Source organism: Polyodon spathula, chromosome 24 (assembly GCF_017654505.1).
Source record: "Polyodon spathula isolate WHYD16114869_AA chromosome 24, ASM1765450v1, whole genome shotgun sequence".
Classification (NCBI taxonomy): Eukaryota; Metazoa; Chordata; class Actinopteri; order Acipenseriformes; family Polyodontidae; genus Polyodon; species Polyodon spathula.
Genome location: NC_054557.1, coordinates 3618678 through 3642246, shown reverse-complemented (window position 1 = coordinate 3642246; position 23569 = coordinate 3618678). Strand labels below are relative to the sequence as shown.

At 39.3% G+C, this 23569-nt stretch overlaps 1 protein-coding gene across 1 annotated transcript in view; it reads right to left on the bottom strand.

The window, feature by feature from the left end:
- Nucleotides 1-23569, bottom strand: part of LOC121299327 (leucine-rich repeat-containing protein 49-like) — a 212292-nt gene that overhangs the window by 40381 nt on the left and 148342 nt on the right. Inside the window, exons 12-13 of the mRNA XM_041227018.1 lie at nt 22127-22296; nt 20391-20495 (exon numbers count right to left, since the gene is read on the bottom strand). Coding sequence (XP_041082952.1) covers nt 20391-20495; nt 22127-22296 — 275 coding nt within the window. The remainder of the gene's footprint in view (nt 1-20390; nt 20496-22126; nt 22297-23569) is intronic.

Here is a 23569-nt window from a genome sequence, read left to right as displayed (position 1 = left end):
ACTAATAAGCCAGACAAGCTCTCTCACACTCCAGTGCAACAGCTTGTCTTGAAGATTTAGAGGTCCTGGTATAAAGAACATATATAGAACATATTGCTGGGGAATATCTTTAAAGTATTTAAACCAATCTGTAATTTAAACTCTCAAACGTGATTGAGATTAAGAGACCTTGGAGTGCAAAGGCAAGACAACTATTGTTTGAGTTGCTGTATACAGGTACTGTACAACTAACAAGAAACAAATGTTCCATGAGCTGCATGCACAAGCCCACGTACCATAGAGATCATTGGCGCACTGATTATTCTCATTGTTTGGGATCTCTTAATTAGATTTTGAGTGACATACTCTGAAGCCTATTTCATTCAGATAAGTTGGTTAACACAAGTTGCACAGGACTGGATGTCTCAGAATGAGCAGAACGAATTGCATTTCTTCCAGTTTATCAACAATAAACATGTACATGGGAACAAAACTGAGAGGAGGCCATAGATTGATGATGGTTTCTGAATCTGTATAACCCAGCAGCGAAACTGTCACACACAAGAGACCCCATGGGATCTGAAGCAGGATATCAAAGCTTTTCAGGGGAAGTTATTTATCAACAGTGCAAATTACTACCTAGATTTGTACGAATCTCAGTCCTGGTAAACCGGCTCCACAATAAAAGTGAGCCGAAGATAGAAATAGGCGTAGCTGTACAAAGAGTCCACAAACATTGTGGTTTGCTAAATTCACTTGTCTAATGTTTATAAATACCAGTTGAGTAACACAATGCAAATCAAAAGTCTGCTGTACATGTAAAACAATCTGTGTGAACTGTGTTACTGCAAAATTGACTAGAAAAAATATACCTTTGTGTTGCATGTTTAGGCCCGGGTGTGTGTGGCGGCTCTAGCAGTGGCGTGAGGGACTCCGGTAGGGGCAGCAGGCCATGGCGCGGGGCACTGGCAGGACTGGCGCTGGCAATATTGATGCTGGACCCTCCGGACCTGTGGCTGGCTTTCGCCATTCTCCCCTCAGAAATAGGTATAGCGGCTACTGCAGTTGGCCCAGAAGTTGCCCCAGCAGTTACCCTTCTGAGTCTGGAGCAGGCGGAAGCTCTTCCCCTTCCAGCTCTGGAAATGTCAGTGGCTCCTCCTTCTTTGGCTCTGGAGAAATCAGTGGCTCCTCCCCCTTTGGCCCTGGAGACATTAGTGGCTCCTCCCCTTTGGCTCTGGAGACGGTAATGACAGACTCTCCCTCTCGGTACTCGGGCAGGCAGCTACTCACAGCCTTTACCTCCCTACTGCGTCTTCAAACAAAGTCTAACTCCCTTTATATACCACGTGGCTGGTGCTTAATTGACCATCTATTAATCAATCAAGACCCAGCCACATTATGCACAATTAACCCCATCCCTGCCAAAGTTAGACTCAAAATAATACCTCTTTAATGAAAACACACAACCAAACAAAACACTATTTACAGGCTGTGAACTCAGCATGTTTATGTTTTAGTGTTGTGTATAGAATTGGTAGACTGCATAATTGTGTGCAATGTAATATGGGGAATAGCATGCTGTTGCTGGCATACTCAGTGTTAGTGAAGTCCTGATCTGAGAGCATGTAACACAGCCAGCTCGTATGTTTACAAGTTATCGTTTATTTTTTAAGGACTGTAAAAAAAAGTTTAAGCTTCAAATAGTTCCTACTGTTATTTACAATATTAAACACACTACAGCATGCACATTGTCATGTATTTTAAATCTTTTTAAACCGGTCATTATCACTATCTGAGCGATACATTTCATGGCAGTTTTTCTACTGCAATCATGTAAGCTGCAGTGCATTTCCTTTTTAATTCCCTAAATGTCTCCCCCCCAGTAGTACATTTCCAAAGTACAGTCCCAAGTATTTCTATGTATTCTGCTGTCATCTTTCTTAAAATGGTCATTTTGAGAAATAAACTCTGTTTTCCCTGCAGCAGCTGACCCTGCTACAAAACTCGCCCTATATTTGCTGTTTTTCTTTATGGAAACATCTTGAATTACTTTGGCAGTTTCTTTGGTTTAAGACATAGCAGCTCATCATCTTACTAGGGAAGCTGCTGTGCAATCAAATCATCCTCCAACTCCTGAAGGCAAACAATGTAACTAATTGTTTTATATCTGGGATAGACGCAGCTGCTAAAGAAGATCCAGCAAATGATTACAATTGCTTCCTGTTGACGCCACTTTATTTAGACACCCTACGATAAACTGACGAGTTCACATATTGGAGTTCACAAAGAAACTTTTTCAGCTTGAGTAAGGTAACCTTTTTCATCGAAATGCAGATGCTGTAATATATGAATGAGTGTGGTGGCTCAATGGCGTACTCATCCCTATGTACAACAAATCAACAAACTCAACAGCACTTTGCTGTATAACGAGACAATAAACTGAGGACCTGTACAGCTTGTAGATATTTAGGATCTAATTGCACTGTTTCAATGTGCAAGAATGTTAACCCTGATGTCTAGATACATTCCCTAACAAATCACAACTTTTACCTTGATGAACTAAAGCTAGAAGCCTGAATAGTTAATTTTGAAATATTAAAACAAACTTAATAAAATCATTGAAATACATTTGAATTTGAAGACACTGTGAAGTACTTTTAGTCAAAGCTTTTTTCTAGGTATTGTTTTCATTTATTAGTTGTTGTTTTTGTTTATCAGTGTAAGACCATTGTGGAATTTTAATGTTATCACTACAGCCCCGTGAAACTCATTTTATTTTTTATAATTTTTCATTTTATTTTTCACAAATGTCTTTATTTCAATTTAATTTTTCACAAATGTCGTTTTATTACAGATACACAATAACAAAACAACTCAAATAGATGTATATCAATAGTAGTATAGCATACATCATCTTTTAACTGCAGTGGCTCTCAAAAGTATTCACCCCCCCCCCCCCCCCCCCTTGGACTTTTCCACATTTTATTGTGTTACAACATGGAATCAAAATGGATTTGATTAGGAGTTTTTGCTACTGATCAACACAAAAAAGGCCATAATGTCAAAGTGAAAAATAAAACCTACAAATTGTTCTTAATTACAAATACAAAACAGAAAATAATTGATTGCATAAGTATTCACCCCCTTGAGTCAATATTTGGTAGAGGCACCTTTGACAGCAATTACAGCCATGAGTCTATTTGGATAAGTCTCTACCAGTTTTGCACATCTGGACACTGCAATTTTTGCCCATTCTTCTTTGCAAAATTGCTCAAGATCTGTCAAGTTTGATGGGGACCTTTGGTGAACAGCAATTTTCAACTCTTTCCACATATTCTCAATTGGATTGAGGTCCAGGCTTTGACTGGACCACTCCAGGACATTGACCTTTTTGTTTTTAAGCAACTCCAGTGTGGCTTTGGCTGTATGTTTGGGGTAATTGTCCTGCTGGAAGATGAATCTTCTCCCAAGTCCCAGGTCTCTTGCAGACTTCAGCAGGTTTTCCTCCAGTCTTTCTCTGTACTTTGTTGCGTCCATTTTGCCCTCTATCTTCACAAGCTTTCCAGGCCCTGACACAGAGAAGCATTCTATAGCATTATGCTGTCACCACAATGCTTCACGGTAGGGATGGTGTTCTCAGGATGATGTGCGGTGTTAGGCTTGCGCCAAATATAGCTCTTAGCATTGAGGCCAAAAAGCTCTATTTTGATCTCATCAGACCATAGAGTCTTCTTCCACTAGGTCTCAGAGTCTCCCACATGCCTTCTGGCAAACTCTAACCGAGATTTGATGTGAGTTTTTTTCAACAATGGCTTTCTTTTTGCCACTCTCCCGGGCTATTGCTGTCGTTTGCACAGGTGTCTCCCAGCTCAGCCGTGGAAGACTGTAACTCCTTTAGGTTGCCATAGGCCTCTTGGTGGCCTTTCTGACTAGTGTCCTTCTCGCCCGGATACTTTTTGAGGACGGCCTGTTCTAGACAGATTCACAGTTGTGCCATATTCTCTCCATTTCTTAATAAGGGACTGTACTGTGCTCCAGGGGATATTCAATGCCTTGGAAATGTTCTTATGTCCTACCCCTGATTGGTGCTTTTGAAGAAGCTTATTCCACATTTGCTTTGAATGTTCCTTCATCTTCATGATGTAGTTTTTGTTAGGAAATGTACTAACCAACTGTGGGACCTCCCAGAGACAGGTGGATTTAACCTGAAACCATGTGAAACACCTTAATTGCACACAGGTGGACTCCATTCAAGTAATTATGTGACTAAGACAATTGGTTGCACCAGAGCTTATTTAGGTGTGTCATAGCAAAGAGGGTGAATACTTGCAATCAATTATTTTCTGTTTTATATTTGTAATTAATTTAGAACAATTTGTAGATTTCATTTTTCACTTTGACATTACTGACTATTTTTTGTGTTGATCAGTGGCAAAAACTCCTAATTAAATCAATTTTGATTCTATGTTGTAGCACAATAAAATGTGGAAAAGTCCAAGGGGGGGTGAATAGTTTTGAGAGCCACTGTACATACATGTCTTTTTTATTAAACACTATCTTATTTTCTTTAACATTTTGATGAACAGACCTCGCAAAGAAAAATAATTTTGTTACTATAATTTCTCATTAGTGGCAGTAAAAGGTAACGTACAGTCCCCCACTGGCAGGGGGTGAGAAAAGTCCCATATATATAAATATATATATATTATATAGATAATATATTAAAAATATATATATAATATAATAGAATATATATATATATACATTGACTTACTATTGCGATGCTGTATAATTGCCCGGATGCTGTCATAATTGCCCATACTGCAATCTACCCATTTAAAAAAAAAAAGGTTCAATCCCATTGCACTGAATCAGCATACAACAAGCTTGGGGTTTCTCAGTATTTAAACACTAAGCAAAGCAGATTCATTCATTCGAAACCATTCAAAACCAATACAGCATTTGCTCCAGTGCACACCACTTGAAATAAAACAAAGAATTAGCATACAAATACAAAACACTGTACAAACAAACAAGCCACATTTTCCCCATAAGGAATAAACAGCTAATGATGCCTAACGATGGTATCTTTCAACTCCCATTCCAACTGACAGTTGCAAAATCTTCACTGCGCTATTTTGTCACCATCAGCTGCACACATCCCCTCATGCTCAAATTCTTTGCAGCGTTGTTTGTTTAATTGTTATGCACGGTTTAGGCATTTTAGAAACAAACGCCTCTTCTTCCATCGCAATTATAATTCCCAAATGACTCACTTCAAATTATATACGAAAGTGCTAGTCAGAGCTTCCGTTTCTCTTCAGACCGTGTCCATGGTAACTGCTGAGCCTTGACAACTATGATTGCAAGTATTTATATAAAGTTTTTTTCTGTATAAACCTCACAATTTAAAAAAGCCACTCTATGTTTGTTTCAGAATGATTTTTTCATGTTATTTGTTTTTATATTTGCATTTCATTTTATTTAGCTTTATATGTTACATTTCATGTTATTTCTTAATTGCTCTATGTATTACCCTCGTTGTATTGTCAATTTGAGAGCTGTTCTCAGAATACTACTGCACCTGCCCCTTCCTCATCTCTCCCTCTGCCTGCTGCTTGCAAGCTGTGGACAGCTGCTGAAAGACGGGAAGATGCACTGCTGTTTGAAGGGATGATGTACTGTATTAATGTGCCAGCTGCATCCTACAGGAGCAAACATTTGGAGCGGAACTGTCCAAGATTGTAAGAGCTTGTCCTGAATTATAAATCAACATAGTGTCATTATCACAACAAGCAAACTACTTCCTGCTTCTAGTATTGTGCCCTTTAAATTGTATTTTCTCGACTGTAATTGGGCAAAGTGTTTGTCTACCACTTAGATCTGCATCTTTCAGCTTTGTCTAACTTCAAAATTCGGTTCTACACATCACAAACACGTGCAATGATAAACAAAAATCAACTAAATTAGATACATGGCCAATTTATAATTTCTGTGTCTTTCTGAAGTAACTTGTGTCCAGGCTTGTGTTTATACTGTGATATAACACTACATAACATGAGCAGTATCACTCTTTAGGATCTTTATTCATCTACAGAATCTCTGAAGCTGAGATCTGCTTCTTTCTAGGGACATGGTGTAAATTATCCTTATCAGGATTAAAGCGACAGTTTTGTGGATATCTTCACTCATCATCGTCCCAGAGGCTATTTAAACCAATATGTGTCACTTGCGACACATTACAGACCTTAAGACCCACAAAATGTGTCCTCTTGGTAACCTTCATGTAATAACTGTCCAGTTTTCAAATAGGAAGGGAAAGGAGAAGTGATCACTTCTCTACATCCCTTGGGCGAATAAACTTTTATTGGAGGATTCCAACAATGACACATTTCTACAGAAATATTTAAGAAGTGCTTCTTCATTTCTTCATCTTTGTCTTCAGATCTCCAGCCACCTACAAAACTTAGTTTTTTTCATTTTCATCTTCCATATTTGGCTCCTTCATCTCACCTAGAGAATCTGTGGATCAATGGCAGCCTTATGGCCTGCACTTGTTTTCTTTTTACTTTGCTTTGGATAGAGCAAGACCATGAAAAGTACCCAACATCAGCAGCCACATATAACTCTTTGCTACAAGCGCGCTGGAACCACAGAACATTGCTGAACTTTAAAAGCAGGTTTTTAACTTTTTAGTTGCAGCATTTCTCTCCGTGAATGATTATACATCTCTTTCTGATTTCATGTGAAATCTTGTCCTGCTTTTCTGGATTCACTTAATTCAGATTTGTAAGTTACAGTTACAACACATAGCAGAGAATAAAGAAATACATTTTAAATCAATCAAAAACATGTAGGTCTCAAAGTAGGTTTAATAGCAAGAACATATGAGATCACTGAGATTAGGTTAAGATCAAGGGAAAATGTTTCAGCCAGCCATTTTAAAAAAGCTTGGCCATCCATACAGTAACATAATAACTCAGGCAACAGCCCACTCTAGATTTTGTTTTTCTCATACACAGCTATCCAGTGTCAAAAACAGAATAATAGAACAATATTATTATTGCTATGTTTCAGCCAACACATCCACATATTTAACTGACAAGCAATTACATTTAGCGCTGTACCCCACAAAGACAAGCAATAGTGAACAAAGCATTGGAATTACAGCTACTGACTAATATACCTTTCAGATTGAACAAAATCTATATCACTTGATTTCCCTCAATCGCACTCTCAACCCCATAATATTAATCTTTTCCACCACCTTCTTGGTAATACCTCTACTTATCTACTGATATGCAACATCTGACAGGGACTGGGGAATTGAAGTCTTGTTTTTGAGAAATATTATTTTGACCTGAACTGGAATGTATCACTAACACACCTGCTGTTCTTCAAAAGTACACAGATAGAACATTATTATCATAACCCTGGTTCCCTGAAATAGAAATGCAACCATTACCGAATGGGTATTTACTTCCTAAATACCCCAAACATGAATAGATGTAACAAAGCTGCTCAGCTGAGCCTGTGACGCAGTCATGCCCATCCCTAATGGATCACGCACAGATCTCAGCATCATTTTTCCTTCAAGCCTGCTGCAATCACGGATGTAGCGACCTTGAAGGTTAATGGTATGTAAACCCAAGCCAACAGTATACTCAAGCCATCACAAGGGCAAGATTGCTGCACGACCAGAATGCTACAAGGCTAAGCCGAGGCTGCCTTGTCATTACCATTTGGAACCTCAGTAATAAGCAGTTAGGGCTAAAAAATGGAGGGAGAAACTCACCTCAATGCCTGTGTTGTTAGGGTCGACTGAGAAGCCTCCCTTAAAACTGTACTTCCAAAACCAGGGTTTTGAGGATCCATGACATTAAGTCAGTAGTAAAGGTATGGAAAGTAGTCCACACCACTGCATTGCAAATGTCCTTAACAGATGCACCCTGGAATAAAGCCCATGAAGTTGCCATGCCCCTGTTGAAATGGGCAGTGAGCTTCTCTAGAGGGGGCAAGCTGGCTCACTAATAGGCAATCCTGATTGTGTCTGCTATCCATTTGGATAGCCTCTGCTTAGACAGGGCTTGACCATGGGATTTCGCCCCATAGCAGACCAAAAAGAAAACTTTTAATCCTGTCAACATAATACGCTAGGGCCCGCATTGGACAGAGCATATGTAGCTGCCGCTCTGTCAGACTGGAAAGGAGGTGGATGGAAACCCTTCAATTCCACAGACTGGTTGACATGAAATGCCCGAGAGTCTTCAGCAAAAATGAGGATAGGTACGGAGCATAATCTTTGTCCTGGCTTCTGCAAAAAAGAAGCAGGCTTTTGTAATTGAGAATGCCTGTATCTCATTCATCAGAACACACTCCTAGATAGGAGGCTGTCTGAGAAAGCATGAGATGAATCTTCACATGATTCATCTTAAGGCCCAGCCGCTGAAGGTAGCCAGTGACAAGTTCCGTGTGGGTGTCTGCCTGTGCTGGAAACTAGGAACAAATGAGTCAGTCGTCCACATAATTGAGTACGCTGTCACTACACGTGTGCCGCAGCACACGCTTCCCACAGGCCTATTGCAGTCTGGGGGGAAAGCACAAAGTCAGCCGACTTACGTTGCTCATCCCTGGGAAAGAGTGACTCAAGCCGCTGGCTTCACACAGGGCACAAGGCCACAGCGGGGCGTAACAAGCAACAGACTGTAGTGCACAAATAGGTGTAATTAGTAAAATTAATACAGCAATTATTTTTCAATATCACATATAATGTCAGGTCAGTTCTTGAAAGGAAAAATGCCGCTGAGATCTGTGCGCGAGTAATTTATACCCTCCGGAGCGGGCATGACTGCATCACAGAGGCTCGGCTGAGCAGCTTTGTCATATCTATTTAGATTTTGGGTAGCAGTTAGCTTTAGGAGGTAAATACCCATTTGGTAATGGTCAAATTTTGTACTTGAAAGGGAACCTTGGTTTAACAGCACTGCACCAAAGACCCTTACAATAACACCATACTCTTCAGCTTGGTTTAACAGCACTGCACAAGAGACCCCTGCACTAACACTATGCTCTTCAGCTTGGTTTATCAGCACTGCACAAGAGACCCCTGCACTAACACCACGCTTTTCAGCTTGGTTTATCAGCACTGAGCTACATTAGAGATAATCTCTCTAATGTAGCTCTTGAGGTTGGGCCAGAACTCCAAACCCTCAAAGTCTTTGCCAGCCCTTTTGTCGAAGAGGGTCTGCTCAGAATGGGAGAGCTACCTGAACCTGGCTGCAGGGGGAACTCTATCAGCCAAGCCTCACAATCACCTATTGACCAGGGACTGATAAGCCTTCTATTGTAGCACTTTGTTTCAGTGCACATGATCTGCCTCTTACAGATGGCTACTGAGTGCTTTAAATGAGAAATTGTGAAACTTGCACTCTGCCTCATTATCCAGAACAGTGAAGGCTTCAGCTGCTGTACAGTAATTATTGAGGATATTTCTGCAGGGAAGCTCCTGATTCCAAAGAGGACCTTTCTTGTGGTGGTGAATTTGAGCACCTCAATTTCTTCTTAGTAGCTTCTTTTCATGCACTTTTACATAAAAGCCCTGTCTGCAGGTATTCACACAAGTTAAAGAATGCTGTCTTCCCTTTAAAGGTATAATTGGTTAGCTTTATTTCTTTGGTTAATTTTTGTTACATCTCTGCATATTGCATGTTTAGACATGTTAAATACTATAATTCAAAAGCTTCATAGCAGATGTTGAATAAACACAAAATCCCACAATTGTAATTTAAAAATGAGTACTATCAGTGAAAAATGTGATTGAATGCAACTGACTCGTTACATACGCTTGACCTTTCATTACACCTAACTTAATACTGGGATATGTATTTCTTTGTCAAGTTTACTTTTAACACAGTGGAGAGTGCTGATGCCAAGCTTTGATTAAAGGAAGGTTCTTTGGAATAATTAACCCAAGAGGGAATGAGTTTGAGACTTTATTTTTACGGGAAGATACAAAGTCACATTGGCCAGTGAAACTGGACAGGAACCGACAAAACGTTCTCTCCCTTTTGTATTTCATCGCCTCTGCCCCATCTTAGACCAACTGTGGATTTGTGTACAAGCTGCTAGCTTGCATCCTTGAATAAAATAACACTCGCAGACTGCTGCTGGAGATACAGAGGTGCACAGACAACCTCACTACTGCTCCTTGCTCCACTGTTAAATGACCTAATCTTCAACCAACTTCCAAGGAACTGGTTTGAATAGTATAAACCTGCTTGCATAACATCACCATAGACTAGGGTGCTCTAAGAAAGTAAACTAATTGTTTCTTTGATTGAACCATCTGTCCGATTCCTTATTTTCACTGATTGATTACATTCTGTAACTTTGTGAACTGCATAACAGAATCACTCCTGTATTCATTTAGCTAGTCTATATTTAATACCCTGCATACTTTACCATAGTTGTTATATATTGTCGTATATTTGAGATTTTGAAGTATTGGGATGTCCGAGGTAATCTGAGAGTACCTTATCCCTTTGATCAAATGTATGAGAATGAGGGGTTAAATAATTGAACACCTTGAATTTTCATGACAGATGATACATTTTAAAGGTAACAAGCAAAGTGAAATAAAAACTGATTGTTAATGATTGGTTCTCAATAATTCTATAAACAAGGGCAACTGAGGGAACACATGTTTTATTCTATATTAATAATATCTAACAACTGAAAAGTTACTCAGAATGACTCAGAAATTGGCACACACCTACTAAACACTGAAACTGATCTAACCACAGAGACGAGAACCACACCATAAAACGTCAGATTTGTTCTACCTTGGGCTTCTTCATGTATCATCTTCCCCAATTTACTAACAATTTGTTTTGTGTGAACTTGTTTAGCACTGTATTCCTCAGCACCTATTGACACCTACATTGTATGACACATACATCAAGAATCTCTTCTGGTCGCCAGGTTTCTGGTTAAGACGTCAGGGCACTTAAAATAAACCACATTAAATTAAATATAAAAAAAAAATAAAAAATAGGACAGCTGAAGTAATATCTGGCATACTCATATTTGCACTAACATAATTTATTTATTATCTGTAATCTGCTATCCTATACCTCTGAACATATATGAAACTAAAGTATGAATGGGTGCCTCCACTATATCCCTTTTGCTGGGGAATAATAAATCATGAAAGGATGTTCAAAGCATTGTTTAGATAGCTATAGTTCAAAGAAATTATTGACAGACGGAGCAAATAACTCTATTGCTTTTTAAGTTTATTATAGTATATTGAAATAAAAGTAGTATGATAATCCCAGAATATATAAAACATATATAAGCATATGTATATTTAGATATTTTTTCCATTGCATACATAGGTTTAAATAATCACACAAATCTTTCTGTTATGAGTTTCCTAACATTTTGTTATTATTATTATTATTATTATTATATTATTATTATTATTATTATTATTATTATTATTTATTATTTTAACATATTCCTGATTTGTTTTGATTTTTTTTTTTATTCACACTTCATGCAGTAGGTAAATAACTGAGATTACTATTTTCAACATTTAGTCAGGAACGATCGCCGGAGAAACATCATTTTCCTTCTCAACATCGCAGTGCATCCAGTTCATGCTCCCTCCTGCAACACTGCTGGTGCTCTGATTGAAATGAGTGACTAATGCAGGAACAGAAAACCAGCATTGTTGCAAGAGGGAGTGGGTGATCTGGATAACTGCTATCCTTTGAAGAGATTATTTTTCTCCTGGCAAATGTTCCTGAGTAAGTCTTGAGAAATGTATTGCACAATTGATTTATGAACCATGATGTGTGTGATTAAATCATTTCAAAAGAGTCATTCATACGTTTAAAAATATAACGCTGTGATACAGACAATATGAAAAATAGCAAAGGTAACGTAATGCACTTCTTGTAAACTTTGTCAGGTGCTCTAACATTTTACTGAAGCAGAACATTTTGCACACCACAGCAATCAATGGCAACACAATGGATATGAGACTAACGCTGCACACCTGATACTACTGTGCTGCCATGGTATTGCAATGGATTAACAGTGTGTATTAGTTCTTTATGGTATCAGCTTTCGAAGCACTAAGGTCAGATCCAAACAATTCATGGGGAGATGAATTGTTTCACATTCAGAGAGGTTCTGTTTCACTCCAAAGAACAAAGTGTAAATGACTGTTTAACACAAGATCAACCAGCCGACACACACTTAGTACTTTAGGTAGCCTGAGGCAACACTTGTTGCTTTGCTTGCTGAGGTTATCTTTACACATCTTGAGAAAATCTTATGGCTCTAATCCATCCCGGAGAGCAGGAGACAGGCGCCTGACGTTGAAAGCCAGTGCTAATCTTCGGAACATCTTGCACCTTGTACATACTGAGCTGCCAGTGAGATAAATCAACTGCAAACTAAGGTGCCAGCGAGCTGCCAGTAACCTGATTCTAGGCTGATTCTCTCTGTCTGGCAATGTTTCCACCGCTTAAACTCCTATAGAGAATATACTGTACACTTGTCTGTAACTTGAAGTAACTAGAAATGAATGTGATACGGTAGAGTACAGTACATTTATGTGTACATTATAACTTGATTTAATAGTTATCTCATCCTAACAATGGAGCCAGGCAAGCAGTTATAGGCCTTTTCGCTGTTGCCCAGAATGCTTACAGATGGCAGGTTTGAAGAAGCTATGGAATAATTACAGAAGATCGGAAACCCAATCAAATGGAAATCAACTAAATGAACTATTGAGGGAGACACAAGCGTGTGGATCTCCAGTTTTAACCTTTCAACTGAAAAAACAAGACCCTCTCCTGTGTTGTTGTTAAATAATGCCAAATTTATGGCATCACAACATTATCGAGCATCACTCCTCACAATTCTTTTTTTTTTTTTTTCTCATTTACTGTTTCCTGACTCCTTATGTCACCTATAGAGTTTTGGTCTAGAATTGCTGTGGCTGTATTTTTACACCAGTATTACTGTACAATGCTGTGACCATTATTATAGGCAACTGAAAAATCCCAAAATTGTAACATTGTCTCACATGCAGGGGTCAAAATCTATAATGCAATCAGACAGATTCTTGAATCCCAGCCATGTTCATACATTCCTGATCCTGCACGCTGTTGTATAAGCAGACTTAGCTCTTTTAGCCAAACAGTTTTTAAAATATATTTGAGGTGGACAGCAAGAATATAACCTTATACTGTACTGTGACAGATAGTGAATGAATCCTAGTCAACAATCTCCCTCCGGACCTGTGAGGGCGCTGTGTAAAGGGAACAGTGTTCCCCGGACTGGATAGTTTGATAGTTCATTCCAGGGTCAGTTGGAAGTTGGTCATCCAGGAAGGGGGCAGAGCCACAACACCAGAAGTCATCACCTTAATGTGGTAGGTGATGTGTCAGTCACGGATTGGAGGATACGTGATTGGACTCGCACCGAAGGGGGAGTGACTGAGGGTATTTCAAGGGATGCGGCAAAGCAATCTGTTCCTTTCTTGTGGTTATGGAAAGACCTGTAAAGGACGAATGAAGCCGAAAGTAACCGTGAGCATTCTGTATTTGTTTTGCTAATCACTGTTTGTTTGCATTTAGTAGACGGCTAACAACTGGACCCTGTCGTTGTTCCATTAAAACCTGGATTCCAAATACTGCACTAGTCACAAAACAACTGTGTAATTACCACCAGCACTGGAACACCACAAGAAAGGACGCGGATATGTGCCTGTATTCTTGTATTATCTCGGGAATGAAACCCTGTTTTGCTTAGTTGTGCAGCTACATATTGCTGTGTAGTTGCCAGCATTATTATTTAATGGTGTCAAACCGTGAAAACAATGAAAGAACTGTTTGGACCGTGAACACTGTTTGTTGTTGTTGTTTGAGCACTGCATCACCATATCTACACCTGCACACTACAAGCCACTTTGTCACATATATATACCTGTTTACAGTCCCAACTCTCTGTGATCCCCCTCCTGTTATTCTCAGCATCAAGCAATCACGTAACTAATCACACTTTAGAATTTCAAGCACATTTTTCATTGGTCATGCTGGTTTGAATTAGATTAATTCAAGAATCCATGTTGTCTACATTACTGAATTAATCTAATTGCTGTAAACATGTGCACCGCTTACAAAAAAAATTGCTGAGTATCCCGCACTTCTAATTCCCAACTATTGCAGCTCGCAGTTGCTAAAATATTCAGAATATTTGTTTTCACAAGCATTTTATATACAGTAATCCCTCGCTATACAAGCTACCGAAATACAAGATTTCAAATATACGAGACACAGAAGGGAAGGGAGCTTGCCAAGTGGCCGATCGTATTGCATCTGCGCAAGGCGTACGTCACATCATTCACCACCACCACCATCCCAGCAAGCGCTGTAAGCCTTCTTTGTCTTTGTACCGTTTTCGTGTTCTCTCGCGTGTGTAGTAGTTGTCAGTTGAATTCTGCTATCTCTTCTTTGCTTAGGAAGTGCTTTTTTATTTCTGTTACATATTTAGTATTCTCTTTTAATTTTCTTTTTCATAACTGTGCGTTATTTATTGTTAGCGTTTTTACAACTTTATTAATATTTACTATAATAACGTACATTTTCTAATACTATGATAAGCACATGAAAGAAAACTGTGTCAGCCCTGGTCTTTATTTGTGGGGGACTCGTGCATACTGCAAGAGATTGTTTATTTGTCAATTACTGAACAATTTTAGGTTAATTTCTATAATAATTGATACAGAATTTCAATGATTTCATATTTAGATACCGTTCTGTCCTTTATTAAGGGGAATTTTGGGTGTTGAATAGGAAATTGTTGGGGTTCTAGAACCAATCGAAGATTATAACATGGGAACAAACAGGGATTTCATTTCTGTTATACAAGATTTAGTCTAACGAGCAATTTTCAAGGAACGAATTACGCTCGTATAACGAGGGATTATTGTATTTTAAAACTTCTCTCGAGGGCCAATGTTTTCATTTTACAGAAGAAAATTGGACATATAGAAGAAAAATACAACAACAACATAGCAAATAGTTAGGTGACCTGACTGATTTTTGTACACTGTAATATATACTTGTAAATAAATCACATATTCAGTCCCAAAAGAGTACAAAGGATTATACAAAAAAAGTGTCTAAATTGTTCAATGTCGTCCAGTCCAATGAAACCACAATTTACGATATAGACTTTTAATACAACAATTTTGCTTATATTTATGAATGTAATGCACAAACGGTCAATAACAATGAATCTAATCTGGAAATGAGAAGAAATGGAAATGTAGGAAAAAATAGTGACAGAAGACAAATAGGCCACTGTGGCAATATTGAAGTGTAATGGGAATTGCACTTTTAATTCACGTGCAGTTGTACCAAGACTCCATTTGAATGATTGATTAGCAATTGAGTCTCGGTACAGCTGCATAAAAGCAGCATGTTTTCACTCACTCGTGGTTGTGTGTTTGGTTAGTGGAGAACGGGATTGGAGACGGAGGTAATAGTAATAGATATAATAATTTCAGCTCATCCTGTTTGTCTGTGTAGTCCGTTCTGTTTGTCTCTTTATTTTGGCTAAAGTGCCGTGGCCAGTGTTTTGTTTGTCTTTTACAACCTTTTATTTTCTGCCTGTTTCAGTATTAAATGCTGAGCGCAAACAATCACCCAGCTTCACTAAACTCCACCTCTCTGTTATTTATTTGTTGGTTCCTGGTTCTAGTCTGATGTCACCCACTACAGCCGTCGTTGTGACTGCCACCAATGACACTTTATACCTTTATGACAGCATAACGCAAAAGGAATTTCTCCAGTGCATGGTGAAAGGAATGCTCTACCTCCCTTATTCAAAGGCTTTTAAACAAAGAGAAGGCTGATATATGAGGTGGGATGTAGCACCTGCTGCAATGAATTAAACACATTTCCTTGCTCAACAGCATTTCAGTGACAGCTCTCTCTCTCCCTCTCCGGGACTTACAATAATGGCCCTGTAAATCAGCCATCATTTCCTTAAAAGCTACAGCAGTCATAATGCTACTTTCCTCCAGAACGTAATCAAAGGTGACTGTTAGAGGTTTTTTTAGTTTGGGATCAGGCCCTTTGTAAAAGCTGGAATTGATGTAGTACAGTACTTGATGTTATACATTGTAACAACAAACTTGGAAACATGATTAATTGCTATAAATGAAAAGTCTTGTTTTACTGTGCGCAATTTAGGTTCTATTGTATTTTGAAGTACTGAAATGTACTATTCTAATTAAGATCTATTCATTTTGTATTGGACGCTTCATTTAATTGTAGTGTGAGACAAAGTTGTGTAGGCTAACTACACTGAACAAAAATGTAAACGCAACATGCAATGATTTTACTGGTGAGTATGCAGACCATGGAAGAAATGGGACATTTGCAGCTTCCAGGAGTTATGTACAGATCCTTGCGACATGGGGCCGTGCATTATCATGCTGAAACATGAGGTGATGGCAGAGGATGAATGGCACGACAATGGGCCTCAGGATCTCATCACGGTATCTCTGCACATTCAAATTGCCATCGATAAAATGCAATTGTGTTCATTGTCTGTAGCTTATGCCTGCCCACACCATAACCCCACCGCCACCATGGGGCATTCTGTTCACAACGTTGACATCAGAAAGCCACTCGCCAACACAACGTCATACATGCTGTCTGCCATCTGCCCAGTACAGTTGAAATCGGGATTCATCTGTGAACAGCACACTTCTCCAGTGTGCCAGTGGTCATCAAAGGTGAGCATTTGCCTACTGAAGTTGGTTACTACACCGAACTGCAGTAAGGTCAAGACCCTGGTGAGGACGACGAGCAAGCAGACGAGCTTCCCTGAGACGGTTTCTGACAATTTGTGTAGAAATTCTTCAGTTGTGCAAAACCATAGTTTCATCAGCTGTCTGAGTGGCTGGTGGCAGACGATCCCGCATGAAGAAGCCAGATGTGGAAGATCTGGGCTGTTGTGGTTACATGTGGTCTGGCATTGTGTTGTGTGACAAAACTGCACATTTTAGAGTGGCCTTTTATTGTCCCCAGCACAAGGTGCACCTGTGTAATGATCATGCTGTTTAATCAGCTTCTTGATATGCCACACCTGTCAGGTGGATGGGTTATCTTGGCAAAGGAGAAATGCTCACTAACAGGGATGTAAACAAATTTGTGCACAAAATTTGAGAGAAATAAGCTTTTTGTGCCTATGGAAAATTTCTGGGATCTTTTATTTCAGATCATAAAACATGAGACCAACACTTTATATGTTGCGTTTATATTTTTGTTCAGTGTACAATGTGTTACTTGAGCTATTATCTAATTAAAGTACAGATGTGTATAGCTTACTACAGGTCGGATACACATTTTTTTTTCATAGTATGCTGGACCTAAATTAAAGACAGTTCACTTTACATTATTAATCCGTTTTAAAAAAAATAAAATAAAAGCAGCTTTGTTGTGCAGTCTCAAACTCAATTTTTAGAAGAAACACATGTTATTTTTTTATTTTAAAAACTGGTATCTGGTACAATACTTGGTTAAAGAAAGCTCTTTGATACCATTGTTTTCAGATTGTGTTGAAACTGTCCTCACCCCTTCACTGGCTTCTTTCCTGTCAATAACAAACAAGTTTCTTTCCCTCTTAATTAACATGTGTTCAACCAGTAACACGCCATGACCTAGACAGTAACACGCCACGACCTAGAAGACACCGCTAAGGTGAAATGACTCAGGAAGTGCAAGTATAACATATTCCTGTGAAGAAGGCACAAAATGCATTTACCCTTAGTAACAGATATTATGTTTTAAACTTTAATGTAAAAAAACAAAAACATCAGGCAACTTTTGGGCAACTTGTTCTGACAACCTATGAAGCACCTTGCTTTAGTGGCATTTTCAAGTAATTTTCAGCTTGTTATAAGTTCCAGCTAATACACCTAAACAAGCTTGATTTGAGCTGTGTTGTGAAAATTGCTTCAAAATGTCCCCTGGAAAGAATTGCTTGAAAAGTTGTCAGACAAAGATGGATGGACTTTATGGATCAATCCGGCCCAAGTGGAGCAAATAATGCCCCACATAGTGAGAATGTGTCTGAAGTAAGCAAAAACAGCTTTTGACAAACAACCTTCATATCAATAGCAAGGCTATCCAACAAAATCTAAATAATTGGCGGCAGTTGTTGACGTAACTCCTCTTGGTCCACAGGAGCTGGAATGACAGAGACAGACGCCAGTGTTCAGCCCAAACTTACAAGACGGATGGGTGTCCAAAATATCAATCCACCCAGTTCACTATGACCCTGCTATGTTGGCAATGCAATGTCAGTCTAATAGAATAATAACATGAAACTGGGCTGTAACATTACTGTCTTATCTCAGATGTTGCAGATGTGTGCAGAGATGCAGAGGGAGGAAGTTTGTATTGGAATGCAATGGGGAGTTCTGGCTGTAGCATGGGAAGCTGTGCCCTGTTGAGAGGAGTCATGGCAGCTCACAGCATTTCATTTTCTAGCATTCAAAAAATAAACACAGACCAGAAACAGCTTTTCAGTGCATTTCGAGAGAGTAGAAGGTTGATGCAATCTGTATGTACTATCTAGAGAACAGACATGGCAATGACTGCCACAGGCAACCCAACCATCCAAAAACAAATACAGGCACCCCAGCCACCCAATACACATACACACAATCCATCCCTGCCAATCTGCCTGAACCCTGCACCCTTCTCACCTATTTTACTTAATGACTGTAGCTAGCAAAATAATTTTAAACATTTCCTACCCCATGCACATCTATTCACTAATTAGGTCTCAAATGTTTAGTTTTGAAAGAAACGTTATGTGTTCTCAAGACATCTGGTTCTACATTAGGTTAAAGAAATCTCTTTTTGCAGACATGGTTTCAGATAGTCTTGTACTTTCATGGAGAGTGAAACTATTCCACCCCTTCAGGACCTTCTTTCCTATGAGTAACCAACAATGTGCTTCCCCTAATGATTGACATCATAGCCAGCAAGAAGCTGTGGCCCTAAAGACACTGCTGAGGTGAAATGACGTACAATAGGAAGGGAAGCAAACATAACTTTATTTTACCAAGTGTAGTACCAGGTGTAATCGTTAAAAAGGGATATGAGCTCTTCTACTTTCTCCTGCCAAATGCACCGAAGTAAAACTTAATAAATGTATTTCTAGCAGATTCATGATCCATGACATGTAAATAAAACTATTTAAAAAATCACAATTGTGTTAAAACAATATTGTTGCAAATCTGCTCTGCACAAGACTGAGAGCCTGAGACAGTATCACCACGGTAACACTCGCAACAAACAGCTCCCCTGGAAAGCCTGTGTGGGATAGTGTAGAGCTACATAGTAACAGCAGCAGCAGTGCTGGGATGAACTATTCCTTTCCACAGTGATGTAATATAGCAACGGCAGTGCTGCTGGAACAATAATACAATTGGCTCACCCAACACAAACTGGATGTGGTACAAAAATTCAACACCGCAACAGTAATCCATAACAGAAACTGGGCCCCTGGCAGCAATATGATATATTACAATGGCTGCCCTGCTGAAACATAATTCCAAGAGGTTAACTCTAGGCATTAGGTACCATATAGCAAAATAATAATATTGTTTGCTTGATTACGCAAGTATTTTTGTGCTTCTAACTGACTGTTGTTGGTCATATAGCCTTGTAAATGAAGCTACAGTCTCGGTACAGGTGTCAGTAAGATACTTACATCTTTTACCAGGAATATAAATAAAAAAAAAAAATCAAGAGCCATTATTAAAAACTAAGTGCTAAGAAATGTCCTTATGCTGTTATATCTAAGGTTAAAAAGCCAAGCCAAGTCAAAGTCAGAAAGATGAAAATCAATACTAGCAACAACTAATGTAAACAGTTTTCCAGCATAGAATGCTTTCAAGAGAGCAGTTGCTGGATGTCACTGCATCTTGAGAATATTGTTGTGACTTGAAACTTGGATGATACTGTGCAACACATAACCATAGGGAATTTGCAGATCTTGATGATATTTACTCAATTTTCTCCTCAATTTGAAATGCTGAATATCAACAGACAACCTCCATTTCTGCTGCCAGTTTCCTCTTTTCACACAAAGCAGCACGTGTTTTAAGTCCCGCTTTACTAGTCTGACTGGCCTTATCCAGTGGCTGACCAGCAGAGGTTGTTGCAGCACAATGAGGTGAAGCAGCCCTAGACGATGCTTCTTCTCTAGCCTGTGAATTCAGAATAGATTTTGAGGACTTTGATTATGTTTGATAGGCTAGAGCACATCCCTCACTGGGGATAACAAAGTGTCTAAGCAAGTGCTGTTACCTGGCATCCCGGGGGCTGTTGGGTCTGCTTGGGGCTCGGGGCCTTCTCTCGCTGCCCTCTCTCCCCCCAGGTAACCTCTCTGCACTGCCAGCTGGACTTAACCCCCTTGAGGTGAGAGAAGAAGAGGAGAGGTTAGAATGACACACTAAACCCTGTCTCTTGGAGCAGACACCAAATAACAACAGATTAGAAAGGATTTTATCAATCACTTTAGACACAGTGCTGGCTTTGAATACGACACCCCCTTGCGTTATTCAGTCATGTAACATATGTGTGTCATTCAGGTGTTACAAAGGCTGGACTTCAGGTATGGCATGATGAACTTGAAACATCCAAGCTGAGACTTGGGTTTAAACCTGCAAACTCACTTGTGGAGAGACAGAGTCAAACCCAGGCCCCCAGAAGAGAATTCCATGACGATAGGTTCTTCATTAAAAAAAAAAAAAAAAAAAACCTGAATGTGTCTGTCCCTACATGCATCTGTCTGTCTGTCTGTCTGTCACACTCTACATGAGGAACATGATAACTGCCTTAATTTTGCACAAACGTTTAGCACTTTCCAGATTGCAATTGGCTATAAATCGGATAAACTCTAGATTTGATATGAATATTTTATCAGGTAGTGTGCTAGTATTTCTCAATTATGAGACCCTTGATATGTGCAGGCACTGGCTGCCAATTCCACATGACTGAATTATTGCATAAGTTGTTCCTGGGTATAGACCTCCTTCTGACGGTAAAGGAGGGAGACAAGCGGGAAGTGTTAGATTGCACTCTGGTAATCTCTATCTCTACATTTCTGCAAGCCTTTCTGTTTGGTGCATCTTCTGTATTCTTGTAAATGGGGAAGGGTGTAACTGGTTCTAAACCACAAACTTTTGCTAAAAAATTAACGCGCTATACTTCTGGTATTGCGTCACAGAAACTACTAACACACCTCCTATGAAAGGGGGTCAACACTGTTCATTGGTGGAAGTAGGGGATTACCACTCCCTATAGATGGTGTTCCACCCATTGGGCAGGCAATCGATGAGTATATTAATGCTTGTAACAAGTTTCTCGTTGCTCGGGTTCCACCTGCCAAGACTTGTATGTTTACTTGCAGTTCTGTTGCTCATATACCATCTTGTGAGACCTGTGAGTTTACTCGCAGTTAAACTGCTGTTGCTGCTGTATCCTGTCTTACTTTTGATCTACTTGTTCCTGAATAAAGCACTTTTGATTGAACTTACCTGAAGAAGATTATTGTTAAGAAGAAATCAAACCTTACAGAAGTTTGAGAATCCTGTGCAAGGCTCAGTTCATGTTTTTTTTTTTTTTTTTTTTTGATAATACAGACAACCCTTAGAAAAGTTTGCCATAGTAAAAGTTTAATAAAGCATAGTGGAAGCAGGTTAAAGCACAGGTATGCCTTGTAAACCACGGAGAGATATAGTAGATACTGTAGACCATGGAGAAAGAATGGAAAAACCGCAACATTACTATGCAAATGTATTGTGGTCAACTTTTATAAGGGAAAGTCATATTCTGCAGCTGACTAACAACCACTTTGGAATGGATCTTTGTATCATAAAGCACTAATAGTATCATATTTGATTATAGTAAGCTTTTACCATACTTAATTACAGCATTTCCCATGGTTTACCATGATTAATCATAATGGTTTTTATAACATTGGGAAATGCTGCCTTGCTAGCGTGATGTTAACATGGTTGTGAGTGTCTGCAGTGTGTTACCTGGGCTCCTCTGTGAAGAGTTCAGTGGGAGTCCCGTTGACAGGACTGACCTGCTCCTTACTGCCATTCTGAGCAGGGAGCTCCAGAAAGCTCTTTGCAGTGCTGCTGTCCTTATGAATTAGAGTCTCCCACTGTGAGGCTGCATTCCGAATTGCAAGCCGCCGCTTCTCCTGCACAGACAGACACACAGACACTGGGACCTGAGATATAGTTCAAATTCAATGAAGATACAAGTATTTGCACCATGATTTAGACATATTTTAAACTGCCTGTGGACAGACTTTAACACAATACAACAGTGAAAAGGTAACTACCCCGGGGACGTCTTATGGACTTACTTGTTTTTACTGGACAACACTGATTATGAAACTTAAGTAACAAAATCAAAGAATAACGTTTTGTGCTGAACAAGCCACTACCTGAAATAGAGGCTTTGACAGTACATGTGACAGACACCAGAGTATGATAACTCTGGACCACAGAACCACGACGTAAGAATAGCGGAAACCAGCTGGAAAACAGACCAATATATTGCAATGCTTTCCAAGACAGACCAATAGGGGCACGATGGAATCGAGAAGGCATAGCAGGCTGGCTGGCAGCTAACTAATGTGAATTTAAGACAGAATGTCTCCCTTAGGAATGCACGGGCTACTGAGTAAACAATAAACTGTAAACCAAAGTTTTGGCTACCGCAATGGTGCTCTCGGGTCTCCCATTGTATCTGGCAGAATGCACTGTCTGCAAGTATTTAGGTCTGCAGATGGAGGGTGTGTTTGTTATTGTGCTCTATCTGTTATTATAATTATACTCTTTTAGCACATTCAGTGCGGTGGCCACACCTCCAGGAGTCCCATCTCATTAACGTACCATGAAGAATAACGGGCTTAACCCCCGAATGACCAGACAGTATTAACTCTAAATCACACTGTTAGGAATAAAAAAAAAAAGGCTTTCAAATCCTTTTTTTGTGTTGAAGGCCTGGAGTTCAAAATTTGCTCTTTATTTCTAGTTGCCAGCCACAGACATATGTAACATAAGCCAGATCAACCAAACAGTATAAAAGGAAGCTGGCACTTGAAAGGCTGTTAAAGGCTGTTGGGGTAATCTCTCTACAACATTGCAGAATGTCTCACACAGTATTTGACTGCATTCTTCACACAGCACACCTGCTTGATTGATATTTCAGTTCAGTTCTCATCACCATCACAGTGATTTTCTTAGGTTTGCCCAGTCTGGCAGTAATAGCTGCTCTCCACATGTTTTTCCACAGTGTTACCCCATTATACACAGCTGTTTTTGGATGTCTTGTTAACTCACAGGTTTCCCTATAGCTGTTACCACAAACACAGCATATTATCTTGTTTGAAATTAGACAGCTCTCTCTCATGGCATGAAACTGCGTCAACTGTGGCTCAATCTTTTAAACATGAATGTTCAAAT